The 15068-nt window shown below is 33.4% G+C and overlaps 1 protein-coding gene across 3 annotated transcripts; it reads right to left on the reverse strand.

Annotated features, from left to right (window-relative positions):
• Positions 1-927: 927 nt before the first annotated feature.
• LOC149741269 (uncharacterized) lies at positions 928-14814 on the reverse strand. Of its 3 annotated transcripts, none has more exons than XM_089893924.1 (13): positions 13157-14814; positions 12264-12429; positions 11623-11751; positions 11029-11112; positions 9504-9667; positions 8557-8652; positions 7970-8096; positions 6455-6529; positions 5768-5959; positions 5366-5467; positions 4934-5080; positions 4363-4428; positions 928-2184 (listed from the first exon to the last, which is right to left on the reverse strand). In XM_089893924.1, exons 2-13 carry the CDS (start codon positions 12393-12395, stop codon positions 2065-2067), a joined length of 1434 nt encoding a protein of 477 aa, XP_089750050.1. In that variant the 5' UTR covers positions 12396-12429; positions 13157-14814; the 3' UTR covers positions 928-2064. The 3 variants fall into 3 exon arrangements, with proteins under 3 accessions (XP_089750050.1, XP_089750051.1, XP_089750053.1); XM_089893925.1 differs by lacking the exon at positions 13157-14814 and adding an exon at positions 3646-3765 and having other exon boundaries at positions 12264-13124; XM_089893927.1 differs by lacking the exon at positions 13157-14814 and adding an exon at positions 3642-3765 and having other exon boundaries at positions 12264-13124.
• Between the last annotated feature and the right edge of the window lie 254 nt (positions 14815-15068).

Below are 15068 nucleotides of genomic sequence, written 5' to 3' on the forward strand. Positions count from 1 at the left end.
CCTTCAGTTACTTTACAAAACCATAGCAATTTTATTTTATAGGCCAATTGACAGTGTTAGTCACATTAAATAAGTTGCAATTATCCAGAACAACAAAACACTCTTGCAATAAGAACATGTAAGAAACACGGCTAAATTACGTGTACGAAGCATTGCAATATACTGTTTACTATACGTGATTACAGCGTATTCATCGAAATATGGGCAAAATATTTGATACGCACCCGAATTCTTAGAACTGTAGCCACAAAAACAAGACAGTCGTTTTGACTTAATGATATAAACAGGCATGCTCTTCTGCTATCGCTTTAACTTCTATTTATAACTTGATATATGCGCAGATGTTGGTCCATTGTGCAAGCAAACAGCTCGTTACTCACGCTTGTTTGACCATTAGTCAACCTAAAGTGATATATTAACACTATGTCAGCGGTCCTCATTATACGTAGGCGACTCTATACGAAGTGATCTAAGCTATTAACCGGTCAAACTAGAATGACTATACTCTTATATCCCAAGAGCCTACAGCTTAATGACAGTCTCCGTCGAAATTGGACCTAAATCACACGGGAGTTTACTGGATATAGCAAATACCGTCACGATCGTATAACTACACTAGGATAACCTTTCACGAAAACGTTCCAAGTAGAATGAGCAAAATTAAATTACGAGGGATTTCCCGGCAAAATTGTTATCGTTTTGCCTTTTTCTTTCGTTCTCTCGTTACTCGTGCCGATTTGTTTGGCAAATCTACAAAGGGATACTTGAATACTACATATCATAAATCATTGCTTTATAATCTGTTTACACCACCATATTTGGAGGTAAACACGGTATTTATAAATTTTAACATTAGTATATACTTACACCCGGATTTTGCAAAAAAATAACGGTTTAGCGAGCAAAAACAGCCAACGCAGTCAACAATTGGATACAAGTATTGTATTTAAGAGTAAATTCTGCAAAATTGAATCAGTAAGAAAGAAAAATGCTGTATTGGGAAAACAAAACATTTTAAGTGGTTTGTATTTGACCAACCGCGATATACAGAAAAATATGTATTTTAACTCAGTCTTTAATTTAACTACACTTGATATTTTGAGTGAAAATGCAGACACAAGATTCAAGAATGTTTAGCGACATTTTTAAAAGGAAATACCAGTTGTAACCTTACATAAGAAAGTTCATACAATTCCACATGTGAATATATATGTTACGAACGCAGCAACTAGCAGAAAAATAGTTGTTCAAAAAGTTACTACTCATTTAGAGGCAGTAATCAGTTTATAGCACCATAAAAATAACAAGTTTATTCCTTTCCAGCAAATAACTTTCTGTAATTCTTGGAGCTTCTTAGAAGAAAATTGTCTTTGACATTTCCAATAAGAAATAGAGCAGATGCAAGCGTGTTGTACCATTACGATGTCTCAATGTGTACGAAACTAAAACAACATATCCCCATAGTGTGTGGTCTCAAGGATGTATGTACAACAGTCTACTTAATTCACGTAGAAAGAAAAAAGGGAATACTGAACGCCTATTTAGGTGCGGCACATTATAATGTACAGGGTGGGGAAATTGTGCCAATAGTGCAATGCACTTGTATATACAACAAAGAGAATAGTTTACAAAACAGAAGAGTATAAAATAAAAAAAGGATTTTAGGGAAAAAACAATGTCAAAGAAAAATTTGTTAATATTGCCTACAAAACAGAGGAAAAAAACAGAAAGAGAAAAATATCAGTTTTTGAAAAAACTCCCAATTTTAATCCACGATTCATAAAAGGATGCATTAATTTTGCAAGCATAGGCTTGTCATGTAATCGAATGTGAGAGAATATGATTTAAAAAAAAGGTTTCATAAAACTGGATCACATAATAATATGCAAAAATCCGACATAGGAAATTAGCCTTCAAAGAAAAAGTTTCTGTGCTTTGTCACTGTAACTTGTAGAACTTATGACTTTTCGTTTAATTCAGATCAAATTGCCTGCTACAGAATTATTTGGTTAGCTAGATTTAGTTTTCACAGTAAATTATTTCTGATTATTTTTGGTTCAACTATCACAATAATATGCAGCATCTGCAATATTTTCTCCGGCCAGAACGATTGTTGTTGTTAATGGAGGGCGCTGGGGAGTTGGGGGCAAAATAAGCGTGGACTTCTAGGTCGGGGAAAGTAGCCTGTAAAAAAAGGTTGAAATTAATTATAATGATAATAATAGTTGAGTCTGCAAGCTTTTTTGGGGTGATGGGTTTGAATTAACAATGTAGTCTGGAAAGGGAAATTTAGGTGTTGAGGAGAATTTAAATATGACTATAGTTATAAAGGCACGTTAAAAGTTATGTGACTTGGGGAAAAGTAAGATTGAATTAGAAAAATTTAAAAATTTTGTTTAAAAAAAATCCTAAAAAGTGTTAAAAGAAGTTTTGTTAAAAGCGTTCAAAAAATAAATTTAATTGTAATGATTTAAAAAATACAAGAGTATTTTTAAATAAGGTAGTAAACATTAATGAATAGAAAAAACGGGAAGTCAGAATATAGTCACGAAACAAAATCCGTTAAATAAGTTTAAAATATTTATGAAGACAACTAGGACATTATTTAATGTCGTAGGTTGAAGTACTTATACACATGATTATACTGTGTTTCAGTAGGTACATAATGCGTTGTAGTTTATATATGTCAACTAATTGAATGAATTTAATTGTTAACTGTGAACATAGGAAATATTAATAACATATGTTCTCATAAATATGTTTAAACATAGCATTTCAGTGTGGCTAAATAACAACCGATGATTGGTTGAAACTAGGTTTTCTTTAAAGCATTAGCACCTGCTATTAGAGATTATGGCACAAATAGATTTTTAAAACCAATAACATATTGAAGCACATGCAAATCTTAATTATGTTGTATGAAGATTAAGTTTAATTAATGATTTGATAAAGAACATATGAGTTATTAAATTGGAGTGGTTTATTCAAAAAGAAGGGAAGCAGCAACAAAAGGACAGTCGTTATAACAACTGAAGAAAAAACATAACCCAAGTTTGGTGGGTTGAAGTGAGAACTAATGATTCCATAAGCTGTGTTAGAAAACTATTGCTTAAAAATCAAAGCATTGAGCAATATTCCATATTCATGAGAATAAAAACAAGTAAAATATTCGTTTCCATAAGAGTGAGGTCTGCATTCTACAGCATTAGATGACATGGGACTTAGGAATTACGACATAACTGCCAAATTACCCAAACACCAGGATCAACACATGGTAAAAATAAATTCAAAACACTTCCAATGATATGATGATGATTAAAAGCAAATGATTTGTTAGTATAAAAATGATCACAAATCTAAATGCATGTGTTTGTACATATAGCAATTTGAGGAAAAAATTGTCAACGTTTAAAATTTTAATAATGTTATTACATAATAATTTAAAGCAGCTTTCTTAGTATAGAAAGAATGCAAATCTAAAAGCTTAGTATTGCATTTAGCTGTCTGTGGAAAAAGTTTTGTCAATGTACTTGTCCCTTGTTACAAAATTACGCAGCATAAAAAGCTGGTTTGTTAATATAAAAAAGGAAAATTTACCACCCTGTGTTTGTAGCCGTTTGAGGAAAAATTCGTTAACGTACTTGCCTCTTATCATAAAATTATGCAGTTGCAGTCAGGGCACAGTCTGCGGGTTGCCGGGCCAACAGAGGGCTGGGGGGTAATTGGTGCAAAGTACGCATGGATTACTAGCTTGCGATTTTGTTCCTAAGCCCGAGAAAACATGACGGGATGTAAAAAATGTGGATTAGTTGATTATTGTGCAGGCAGATGTTAAACATAAATAAAATCAAATTAGGAATGAAGTTTAAAACAAGATGCAAACACAAAATAAAATAATGTGGAAAGAAATTGGGTATCGCAACAAATTAAACCAATAACTTTGTAGCATCTGATGCTAACATGCAAAGTTAAGCAATGCATAACACTAAGCTGGCAGCAAACTAACTACAACAACTTTAGCAATACGTGATAAAACATGTTTCTAGTAAGTTTCAATGCAAACAACAGCCCATATATATCATAGAATTTTAAGCGTTTTAGTTTAAAAACTGAAACCATCTTCAGTGCTGTAAGAATTTTAACTATAAGATAAACGCTACCAAAGGTGCAAACAAAAAAGGCAATAACAGATAATAACAAAATAAAGACAATTATTTCATATATATTGGCTGTTATGTTTGTATTGAAAGCAACCTAAAAGCTGTGTTTTATCACCTAATTTTGGCAACAAGCATTTTACTTTGGCGCAAAATTATTAAGATAAACAACCTTATATTCATACGCCATTGTAATTAGACTGACCTTTAGTTTATTAATCCCAGCTCGGGTGATCAACTGACAATCATAAAGTTCCAATCGACTCAAATTCTGTATTTAAATAGGATATCTATGTTATTGTTTGCAGCACATTTCAAGTGTTTAAAAGTAACATAGCTAACGATAATAGACGATAAGGTACAACCTATTTCAAAGTTTGTTTATTTATATTTAACTTAATGAATGATTGGAGCAACTCTGCAAAATGAATTAGTTAAGGGAAAAACACAATGAACGAAATAACAGTACACTACATGCATTAAACGCACGACTGATGAATTTGTGGTTGCATCACACCACGTGGCATTCACGGGCGAACAATGCCGTGCGTGACGTTTACACGTATAAAGACGATATTCGTCTAGATAACACATATTATGGTATAATTTTTATCCTTTTGATGGCAATTAAATAGGTCATATTTAATAAACATGGCAAAGAGATAGAAATTTTTAAATTCAAACAAAACTCATTGGTTATAATAGTTATGAAGCAGTCTGCTTTCCCTGCAGCCATAAGTTTGACATCTAGGTACTCAATAAAAACAAAACACAACCTGACACCCAACTAGATGCTCGAGACTGTTATCGGTTATAAGAGGACAATTATCGAGTTCCAGAACTTCCAGGTGCTCCGATGCACAAGACCCAGACCCAAGATCTTGAATTCCTTCATCTGTGATCAACTCGCAGTGGGATAACGTCTGGAAATGAATAAATGAAGACACAGAGTAATATAGCTTGTGTAATATTATAAACCAGTTACTAGTGTAATAATATCAAATTTGGGAATGGCAGAACAGCCGTTCTGTTTCATACACCTTTGTGGCATCTTACAAGTTACCTAAGTATGTAACTTTATTGTTTTTTTTTAACATATGGAGCAATTGCCACAGAGTGTTCTGCCCAAAAACACATCATGTCCACTGGCAAGTCATGGTTGTCATCTAATATAACAAATAAAAACAAGAGTAAAATGAACACCGTACCAGTTCTGTTAGTTTGATACAGTGTATTGATAGATAACGAAGTGTTTTGTCCGATACTTGAACGCATTCTTCTAAATCCATTCGCTCTAAATCAGGACAACTCTAGAAAAAAATTTATATAATTCTCCATTCAATATGGGTACGAAAACCTAAGTTATGTTACAGGTATAAATGTATGTCCTAAAAATGTACTATTTTTGGTAAAAACAATCACACACAAAGTTACATATGTTGTAACTTGTAAGCGGGCGCAAGGTGTTTGCAACAAAGCACCAGTGGTATATGACTGTCGTTGCCACATGTAAGGATAAACTGGTTACAATTATTTGTACCACACTCTTGGTCTGGTCCCAACACAACTTTGGCAAAAAATAAAAATTGCTCTTCTTTTAATATCTTTACCTTGGCAAGGCTTATAAATCCAGTATCGGTGAGATTTGAGCACAAAGCAACTTCTAACGTCTTTAACTTATGGCAATGCAGACTAAGTGATTGTAAAGATTCATCTTGAAGATTTAAACACTCAGATAGATTAAGTGATTCTAGGTTCTTGCAACCCTCAGTGAGTTTCTGTATTCCTTCATCTGTTATGTTCTATTTAAATATATTTTAGGATTAAGATATAGTATGGTAGGGGAAGAAGGAACACGTTTTTATTCCATTTACTTGTCCATTTGGTAGTAAACAAAGAACATTCAAAAGATTATAAAACCACATCCTCACAACTCCCATATACCGTTCTTAATAAACAGTTAAACACGATCAAGAAATTTGGATTTATGTGCCCATGCTGTCTACATAACTTATATTTATCCATTGAATTACAATAACAAAGGTCATATTTAATTAATATGGTTCCTGTGACATACCATGGATAAAACAATGAAAGAGTGTTATAAAGTTATGTTAAAAAAAAAGCTGGTTGTACCCCATTACATTTAAACAAAACAGGCGTGTTAAAACATGTGGTTAACCCTGGTTCAAATGTTCAGAAAACATGTCACCCGAGGCATATAAAGGTAAAAGTTAAAAATATTAATAAGGGTAAAAAAGGCCCAAACGTTACATAGTGTATTAATATATACTCACCCCACACTTATGAAGGTTAAGCAGCAGCAAACATGGACAATTCTTTGCAATGTTTTCAAGCGAGTTGTCTGTTAACTGCAACAAAATATTCAATGTTTAATGCGAGTTGTCTGTTAACTGCAACAAAATATTCAATGTTTAATGTATGGCTGATAATTTAACAAATCCATAAAAGCAATTGCCATAGTGCTTTGCCCAAGAACACATATGCCCACACTCCATACCACTATATGCCATAATGTTGGTAGTGCTGAGCTGCCAACACAAAACCAAACAAAAGTAACCTCATTGGTTAATAAGGTAAAAGTAATATACTTTTTATTTGATTGCTTGTATGGACACCTAACAGCAGGGTAAGGCTGGTTTTCATTTAAAACGAGATCCTTAAAACGTACATTGTTATCCCTGTTTTAAAAGTTAGGGTGACAGACCCCCCAGGCACCCCCAATGTTATACCTTATCCAGTACATTGTCATTTGCCAATACATTTAAAATAAGGAAGCTGACAAGATTAAACAGATCAGCTATTCAAGTCACTTATTTTAAATTATTTATCTTGTTTTTAACTGATCTAGGTTCCCTAACAAAGATTAACATCTTTATATATAATCATGACTTGAGCTTTTGCAGGTATGCTAATCAGCTCAAGGCGATTGGGTTGGGCATATGCTTTACCTTTTGTATGTGCATGTAAAATTCATGAACTGGCACAAAAAGGCAAAAATAATTTCTTTCAAAACAATTTTTATTTTAAATCTAAAAATTATTCTGTAAATAACATGTACAAAAACATATATAACTTTGTGGGTGATTGCTTTTGTTGTTTTTTTTTGTATGGTTACTATCTTGATAACCTATATTATAGAACACTGAGTTGGAGCAACTACTGTTAAATGTTATGACCGAGAAACACACCTATAATGGTAGACGGATGTACCGTATTATGAGTGCATTGTGGAAATCTGAACCTTGATGTAATCTAACTAAATCTCATCGTACACCAGATGTAACATATATTAATAATTAATAACTCGTCTATACAGAAGGTTGGCTAAGAAATATTTATATTTAAAACAGAAGGGGAATGTGGTCAAGTATACATTGGTAGGGTCAGTGGCGCTGCCAGAAAAAAAATAAGGGGGAGGGGTTTAAATCAAAAAAATTTCAAAAAAAAATTTTTTTTATTTATTCTTTTATGGTTTATATGGTTTATGGGGTCGCAACCCCTAAACCCCCTTGCTGCGCCACTGGTGGGGTATTAGTGTTTTTATTTGTTAATGTATTGCTGACAACTTAGACAACTCATACGGAACCACTGGGTTGGAGAATGTTGTTTAAGGCTTACCCAATAACACATACGTCCACAATGGTGGCATGCGCCTTAAACCCGCAAACTTTAGGTTAGAGGCAAGTGAAGTAATCACAGACCGGAAATATAAAATCCAATAACTTGCTACAAAACTAGGCGATTAAAGAATATTATGAGTTGAAGTTGCTCTAAACAGCCCCACTCACCCTAGTAACCCCCTTCACAAGCAAATGTTTGAGCTTAGGACATCCATTGGTGAGATGACGTATCCCACGATCAGTGATTCGATCACACCATGATATATCAAGGTGGGACAACAGGGGACATCCTTCTCTGTTGGCAAGGAATAATTAGAAAAAATAACTCAAATAAAACAGGTAAAAAACAGAAAAGTGAAAAATTTGAAAGAACAACAAAGTAAAATATCTGAAAAATGTCTACAGACTGCCTAGACTCTTATAGACTGAAAAAACCATCTATTTTAGTGATATTTAAACTAAAGTATTCTATGTGGTTTAAATCTTAGGGCATAGCATGCCATAGGGTCTTAGATTTAGGCTAGAGTTGGCCCATTTGACACTTAGGGTGCTACAAACCATAAGTGACCACTGCCACTCCACTGGGTTGGAACAATGTCTGTTGAGTGTATTTCTTAAAGACACATATTCCTTTTTTTAATGGTTGCAGCATCAAGCATTGAATTCGACAACCTTCAATTTCGATGCAAGTGCCTAACTGTCAGCCAAAGCGATGGACAAAATGTAATGTACAATTAGACACATCGAAGACTTACCCAAGATGTTTAAGTCCCTGATCAGTTATTTGTGTACACGAGCTTGTATCAAGATAATGTAGCTGAGGGCAATTCTTACCAAGGCTTATAAGCGTCCTGTAATCAACCACAGTAATTATCACAGACTTGTATTTCTAGTATGGTTAGCATCATGCGTGTGTCAACGGTAAATTCAATATGTGAACTATGATTTATTACCACTTAAATCTAAATGTATATAGTTCTGTACGGGTTAAGACGGACACCATTGTTTGTTAGCACATAATATTCAATATTTCCTAATCATGTTTTAAACAATTAACAACGAATTGTGATGGTACAGTTACAAATTCTTTAAGTATTTTTGGTTTACTACCAAATGAGCCATAAAATAGAATGAAAACATAGACATGTATTGTGATTGACGGTCGTTATAAAAACGGTGCAGGTAAAAAGTACTTGTATAAAAGTATTAGATAAAAGCGTGGCAGCTAGGGATGCACATTACAGAATAGTTAGGTATTCTAGGATATCCTAGAATACTTTATTTCGAATCTAGAATTCTGAATCTAGAATTTCGAATCCTTTTTTATATTTATAGGAAAAATGAATTTTTCCCACATGAGTCAGTTTATAGACTCTTTCATAGTAGCCTTGTTGGATCATGAGCTGTAAAATGATCAAAAACTGTACTATTGGGTAGTTTTTGTGTCATGAAACATATAGCATGCTATGAAAAGACGTTGCGAAACGTTTACTCTCGAAAGTCCCACTAACACAAAAATATTTTTTTTTAAATTATTAAGTTTCAAAAATTTGTTAATATAGTGTATGAGATGACGTGTGATGACGTCATTAAACAGAATACCGAATCCCGTAATTAGATTCGAATACAAAAAGATTCGAATCTCACGGATTCAAAATTCTGTAATGTGCATCCCTAGTGGCAGCTAACCCACAATACGTACTGGTCAGTTATCTTCTTGCAGTTGTACAAGTTAAGTCGGTCAAGATTACGACAGTTTTGACTAAACACCCTCAACGTTTTATCCTCCACATTTTCACAACCTTTCAATGATAATTGCTTGAGGAAGCCACCACATCGCTTGGATAAATTCTCAACAACGCCTCCCTGTTAAGGTTAGATATGAGTTAATCTATGGATGTATAAGATTCATATCATTTTCCACTACTTTGAGAAAAGAATTTTTTATTGAGCAAAAGCAGACATATTTCTTTATTGACCAATATTCAAACCAAAACATGTTTTTTCAATTGAAACTTTTTTCGTACTTGTTCATAGTAGTAAACAACCTTAATTTAATATGGCATACAAACATTGTCTAATCCTATATATTTCTCAACAAGAGTCAACATGTGTATGAAATGTGTTATTAATTTAACAATAAAATGTAACATAACATATGGTAGATAATGAATATGTTCAATAAAACAAATATTTGTGTTTTTATCCAAGTGCAAATAATTGCACCTTGTAGTACCATTATTATTAATATAACCCCAATGCTGTATACTATACTATATGGGTGTACTGTTACAACAAAGTAAGCCATATAGGCATAAAAGCTGGGGTGGTACGGTGGGAAGGCCTACCCTGGAGTTTACTACACTTCATGAATTAGTCGGTCTAACTGTACCAATAAGTCAGATATGTTCCACAAAAATGTGTGTCTAACTGTACCTGCCTAATTAAATCCTTAAAAGAATATGCATAACTAGGAAAAGATAAATCTCCTCTCCAAAAAAAGGAATTTATTTTACCATTTGTGCCCTTTGCAAATTGATATTTTTTGGAAACAATACATTTAGGAGTAATCCAAACACCCCTTGCTCACCACTTGAATGTTGTCAATAGTATTATTTAGACTGGGATTAATGGCCGCTATAACACCTGCTGATATTATTAATTAGAATAGGCTACCACCTGTTGCATGTCATCAAAATTGCCTAGGGTTTCAATTAAGTTAGTTAGTAAGATGAATAATGTCAGATCACTAAGGTGACATGGGTCAGTGGTTGGCCGTTTGCATCTAATCGAAGGATACCAGGTTCGATGCTAGATACCAATAGACATATCACATATGTGTCTCTGGGCGAGACAGTTAGTTTTGCTCCAACCCCGTGGTCACAACTGGGTTGTAGCAGTTTGTGTTGGGATAATAGGCCAACTGTGGCCTAAATCTCAAGTCCAATGGAGTGCGAGACTGCAAAACCTCATCCATATAAAATAAATATCAATAATAATAATGACTTCGGTATTAAGATGCTTATTGAATTGAACTTTAAACATCTACATATGGGTTGGCGTAAGCAGGCCTACCCAGGAGTTTTCGGCATTGTATTTATCTATTAATAAACATTGCAACCAAAAAATTAGATTTATTTCATAGAACTGCGTGTCTAACTATGTCTGAATCCCCCTGTATTATAAACCGTTCGGTGATATTTGTGGCTTGGTATTTGTTTGCTTACCTCAACTACAGTTTGAAACAGGAACAAGTCTACCCTCTGCCAGTTGCTGCCATCCAGTGCTAAGTTATTCCATGATGGGGACACCTGTTAAAAAGATACAAAGTTACGTAAAATGGAGAAATAACTGCCATGAGGTATAATATAGGCATATGGTGCGCAAGTGCAACAGAAAGCTTGAAATACTCATTTAAACAATGAAGTAGTTGTTGTTAACCTACAGCTTGCCAGTAAATAATTGACTTTCTAGCAAATAAAAGGGAAATACAATTATCTTTCACGGTGACTCATTTAGACAAAAAGGTTCATGACCCCCTGTAATGGAGTAACAAGCATGTATAAGATGCACAATAGAACACTCATGAAGTTATATATTGCAGTAATAAGCAATAAGACATGAGGTGTATATTATACATGGTGCATAGCAGAACACCAAAGATAATAACTTTGTCAAATACAGGGAAAGTAAATTGTATTCACCACATTAATCCATGAGGTTTCCTATGTTGTACAGCTATGACTGTAATTCTATTTCAACAATGTCACCCTAGCTTTTTACTAGTTAAAAAAACTGTACTTTTATAGTTGCATACGCACCTGTGCGCATCTGCATAAAGTTACAATATCCAGATATGAGAATATCCGAAGCAACAATTCTTTTGGGAGTTTGTGGTTAATGAGACCTTCATTCTCCGAGGGCAGGAATGCTTGGCGAGTTTTGAACTCCTGTGGAAAGTTCACATTGATTAGAAAGCTCAGGTGAAACTACATAATATGAATTTCTTTGAATACAGGTTTCAAAATAAACACATTACTATTATATTTATATAAATATATATATATATAAATTTTATTACATAACTTATTAGGTTACATATAATAAAAATGACATAACGCACTACATAACATAAATGTTTGTTTGTCTTTTCAAACATGATAACAAATATGTTTTTGATTAATTAAAACAGGGAAGAGAATGGTAACCCAATTATACCATATTCAATGCTAGATACTGATAGCAGTAATGGACAAATTCTGACCTCAATCTCAAATACCATGGTGTGCCATGGTGTAGGACCTCAACCATATACCTCTAGGACAAAATGTGTTTCTACAATTGGAGCAATTCGGCAACTTTGGCCTAAATCTAAGGCCCTATGGGCGCTATGGCAGTCCCAAACTGTAGGACCTTAGACATACAGAATATAAGACAAGTTCCTTTTATAAATATTAAATACCTCCAACTTTTGCTTGAAGTTCTCTGTGCGACTCGACATTGCGGATACGGAAGCTTCAAGGTTTTCCTTATCCTCGTTCACGTAATCACAATGTTCTACTCTACGTTTCTTTTTACGGAGTGGCTCCAACATCTACACGGCTCGTGCCATTGGCAATGAGGAGCGACTGTGACAGAACAAACAAAAACAGACACTCATTACACTCTCTGCGATGTAACATAAGTAAAATTAACTCAACTATTGTGTTCAATGATCATACTAAACACCTTGGTCTGTAAACGCTATGTTTATCCTTTTCTGCTAAATGATACGATGTAATTTATTTATACTTGCCTGTCAGGGCAATAACAGTAGTTACTAGTTATATCACGAAAGCAGTTTTAAATAGTTGTAGGCTTGCGTTCAACCTCAAATCTTATTCTTTCGGGTCTAACCACTGCGCCATGGTGACTGGCACATTTTCAAGGTTTTTGATAACAGGACTATATGAACAAACAAGCTAACACCATTGGTATGTCTGAATCATTGTGCAAATAACATTTACACCATGGCACACGTACATCGAAATTTCAAGAGTTAATTGAAAAACCTTTAAACAATGTAAAAAAAATATGGTTTTAACACTTTAAAAGAAAAATAGCATTAACAGTCTGCTCTGCTTACTTTAATACCACCATGGAGAATATATATAAAAAGCTTAATGGTGAAAACTCAACATACAAAAATTCATTGTACTGGCCTGCAGCACTGAGAAGGTGGATTAAGTGTTTGTTAAAATTTAAATAAAATAGCAAATTATATGCGCCAAGTTAACTTATTAAGGTAACTTATCCCTGCTCACAACAACAGTTGTTATAACATAGATATCTTATCTCTGTACTGTTCTTACTTACCTAAAAGCTACAACACAAGATAACATATGCAAGTTGCAACTATTAATAAAATCTGAGGAGTAAATGGAATCAACCTATTTAGCATTAAGTAAACTTAATCAGCACATAATCCAACTAAAAGTAAAGGCTTATCAGTACAAGGAAGTGATAATTGCAGTGATCATTGTTTAATGTACTAAGCTTAACTTACATAATGTAAAAGCAAGCATACTGATTTGCTATTAATATGTAAAACTCTAGCATAGTGTAAAATCTATGTTTTAAATCCACCGAAAGTGTAATAAGGTATAGATATTTCAAACTATACAAATGCATGAATTATAAAAAAAAATTAAAATAAATACTAGCAGTATTCTGAATGCTATTTCCCTTTATAACTATAGGAGTGCCACAGCTTACTTTTAGTCATATTAGTTTGCACTGCAGCATATGTTACAGTTATATAATAGTGGTAATTGTCCCATGATCTGACTTTCTAGGTAAATACAAGTAATTGAACATAAACAACAACCGTGTATTATATAACAACAATAATATAGCAAACATATACTAAAGTAACAAAGCATATAGTTTTAGCCTAATAACACAATTATATATAACTAACTAGTTAATCGACTAGAAACCATTAATAATAGCCTCAGAACGCAAAACAAGTTAAAAGTTGTTGTCCAGTCAGACTATAATGTTCCTAATGAAGCGATGGGCAAAATGGGAAATAAACTGTCTCAAGCAGAAAGCTTAATGTCTTTTCAAATCCCTTGGGGTTCAGAACCTTATGGCAAGATGTACATTGTTAAGGCTTTGTATTATTTCCTACTAGAATCTTGCTGCGTAAGACAATGGATCTTATGTCTAAACACTGACACAAACCAAATCCCAATGGATTTTTATGCATTATCATCAATTTTGCTTGGAGATACCATTTACACATAAGACAAAATGTATATCAATTGTTCAATATTTGTAAAGCCAGAACATGTAAAATTACTTTGTAGGCATGCAAGTATTTTTAAAGTATGGTACACTGCATAAAAATGCTTGGTTTACCAAAAATTTGTTTAATTTATATAAATTATATATTTTTATTAGTGCATGAAGGGTCTTTCATACCAAAATAGCACAATTGTAAATTATACAATATCAAAGTCTAAAAATAACACAGTATGTACAGTGCAGATTTTCCAAATATAAATTGCACAGAAAATGGATGATGTAAACAAAATGATATTTATAACAACAGTAGCAAGATAAAACTTAATAAGATAGACATTGTAGTGATCAGAAAAGCTATTTTATCGATACAATTAGTATAATAATTATTTTATTTGAATTTTAAGGTATACTTCTAGAATTAGATAAAACACAACAGAAAACATGCATTCAAAATAAAACACAATTTTTCGTGCATTCATTTATCTTCAATGAAAGTACATTAGCCGTTATATCTATCAATCAACAGGTAAACTAGTTTTAACTACACTTAACTATATTAGCCACAACAATTTATAACAGCTTGGCATTTGATTGCAGCAGTCACATTTCTCATGGCCTCTATCAAAATTTACGTCACGTTTATAAATTTTCTAATGTCAGCAAACAGTTTACCACATAACTATTGTCAGCAATTTAAAACTGGATATTTTTGCTCAAGGCACGTGTTTGAGTATACCCACTTTTCTTTGTTCAAAAACACGACATCGCCATTTTTAACAAAAACAGAAAAAGGCCGCAAACCGTCGTTAGCCTTCTGTCTGTCAGCTGATCTATCAAAACAATAACAAACATGGAAAACCTAGGTTACATTGCGGGGAGCACAATACTGAACTGTTTCATGCAGTTTTGCGGCATATACCTGTCCCCGACTGACGTTTAAACGTGGATAGATGTTTCATAAATTATTTAACACACATTT

This window comes from Ciona robusta, chromosome 1 (genome assembly GCF_009617815.1).
Source record: "Ciona robusta chromosome 1, ASM961781v2".
Lineage (NCBI taxonomy): Eukaryota > Metazoa > Chordata > Ascidiacea > Phlebobranchia > Cionidae > Ciona > Ciona robusta.

What these genes read in the sequence shown, in the direction of transcription:
- LOC149741269 (XM_089893924.1), bottom strand. Translation starts at nt 12,395, where the DNA reads ATGTTGGAGCCACTCCGTAAAAAGAAACGTAGAGTAGAACATTGTGAT. An exon ending in TGCAAGAAGATAACTGACCA is followed by an intron (nt 8,653 to 9,503) that starts GTACGTATTGTG and finishes GGTTGATTACAG; the next exon opens with GACGCTTATAAGCCTTGGTA. An exon ending in TTGTGAAGGGGGTTACTAGG is followed by an intron (nt 6,530 to 7,969) that starts GTGAGTGGGGCT and finishes ATTTTGTTGCAG; the next exon opens with TTAACAGACAACTCGCTTGA.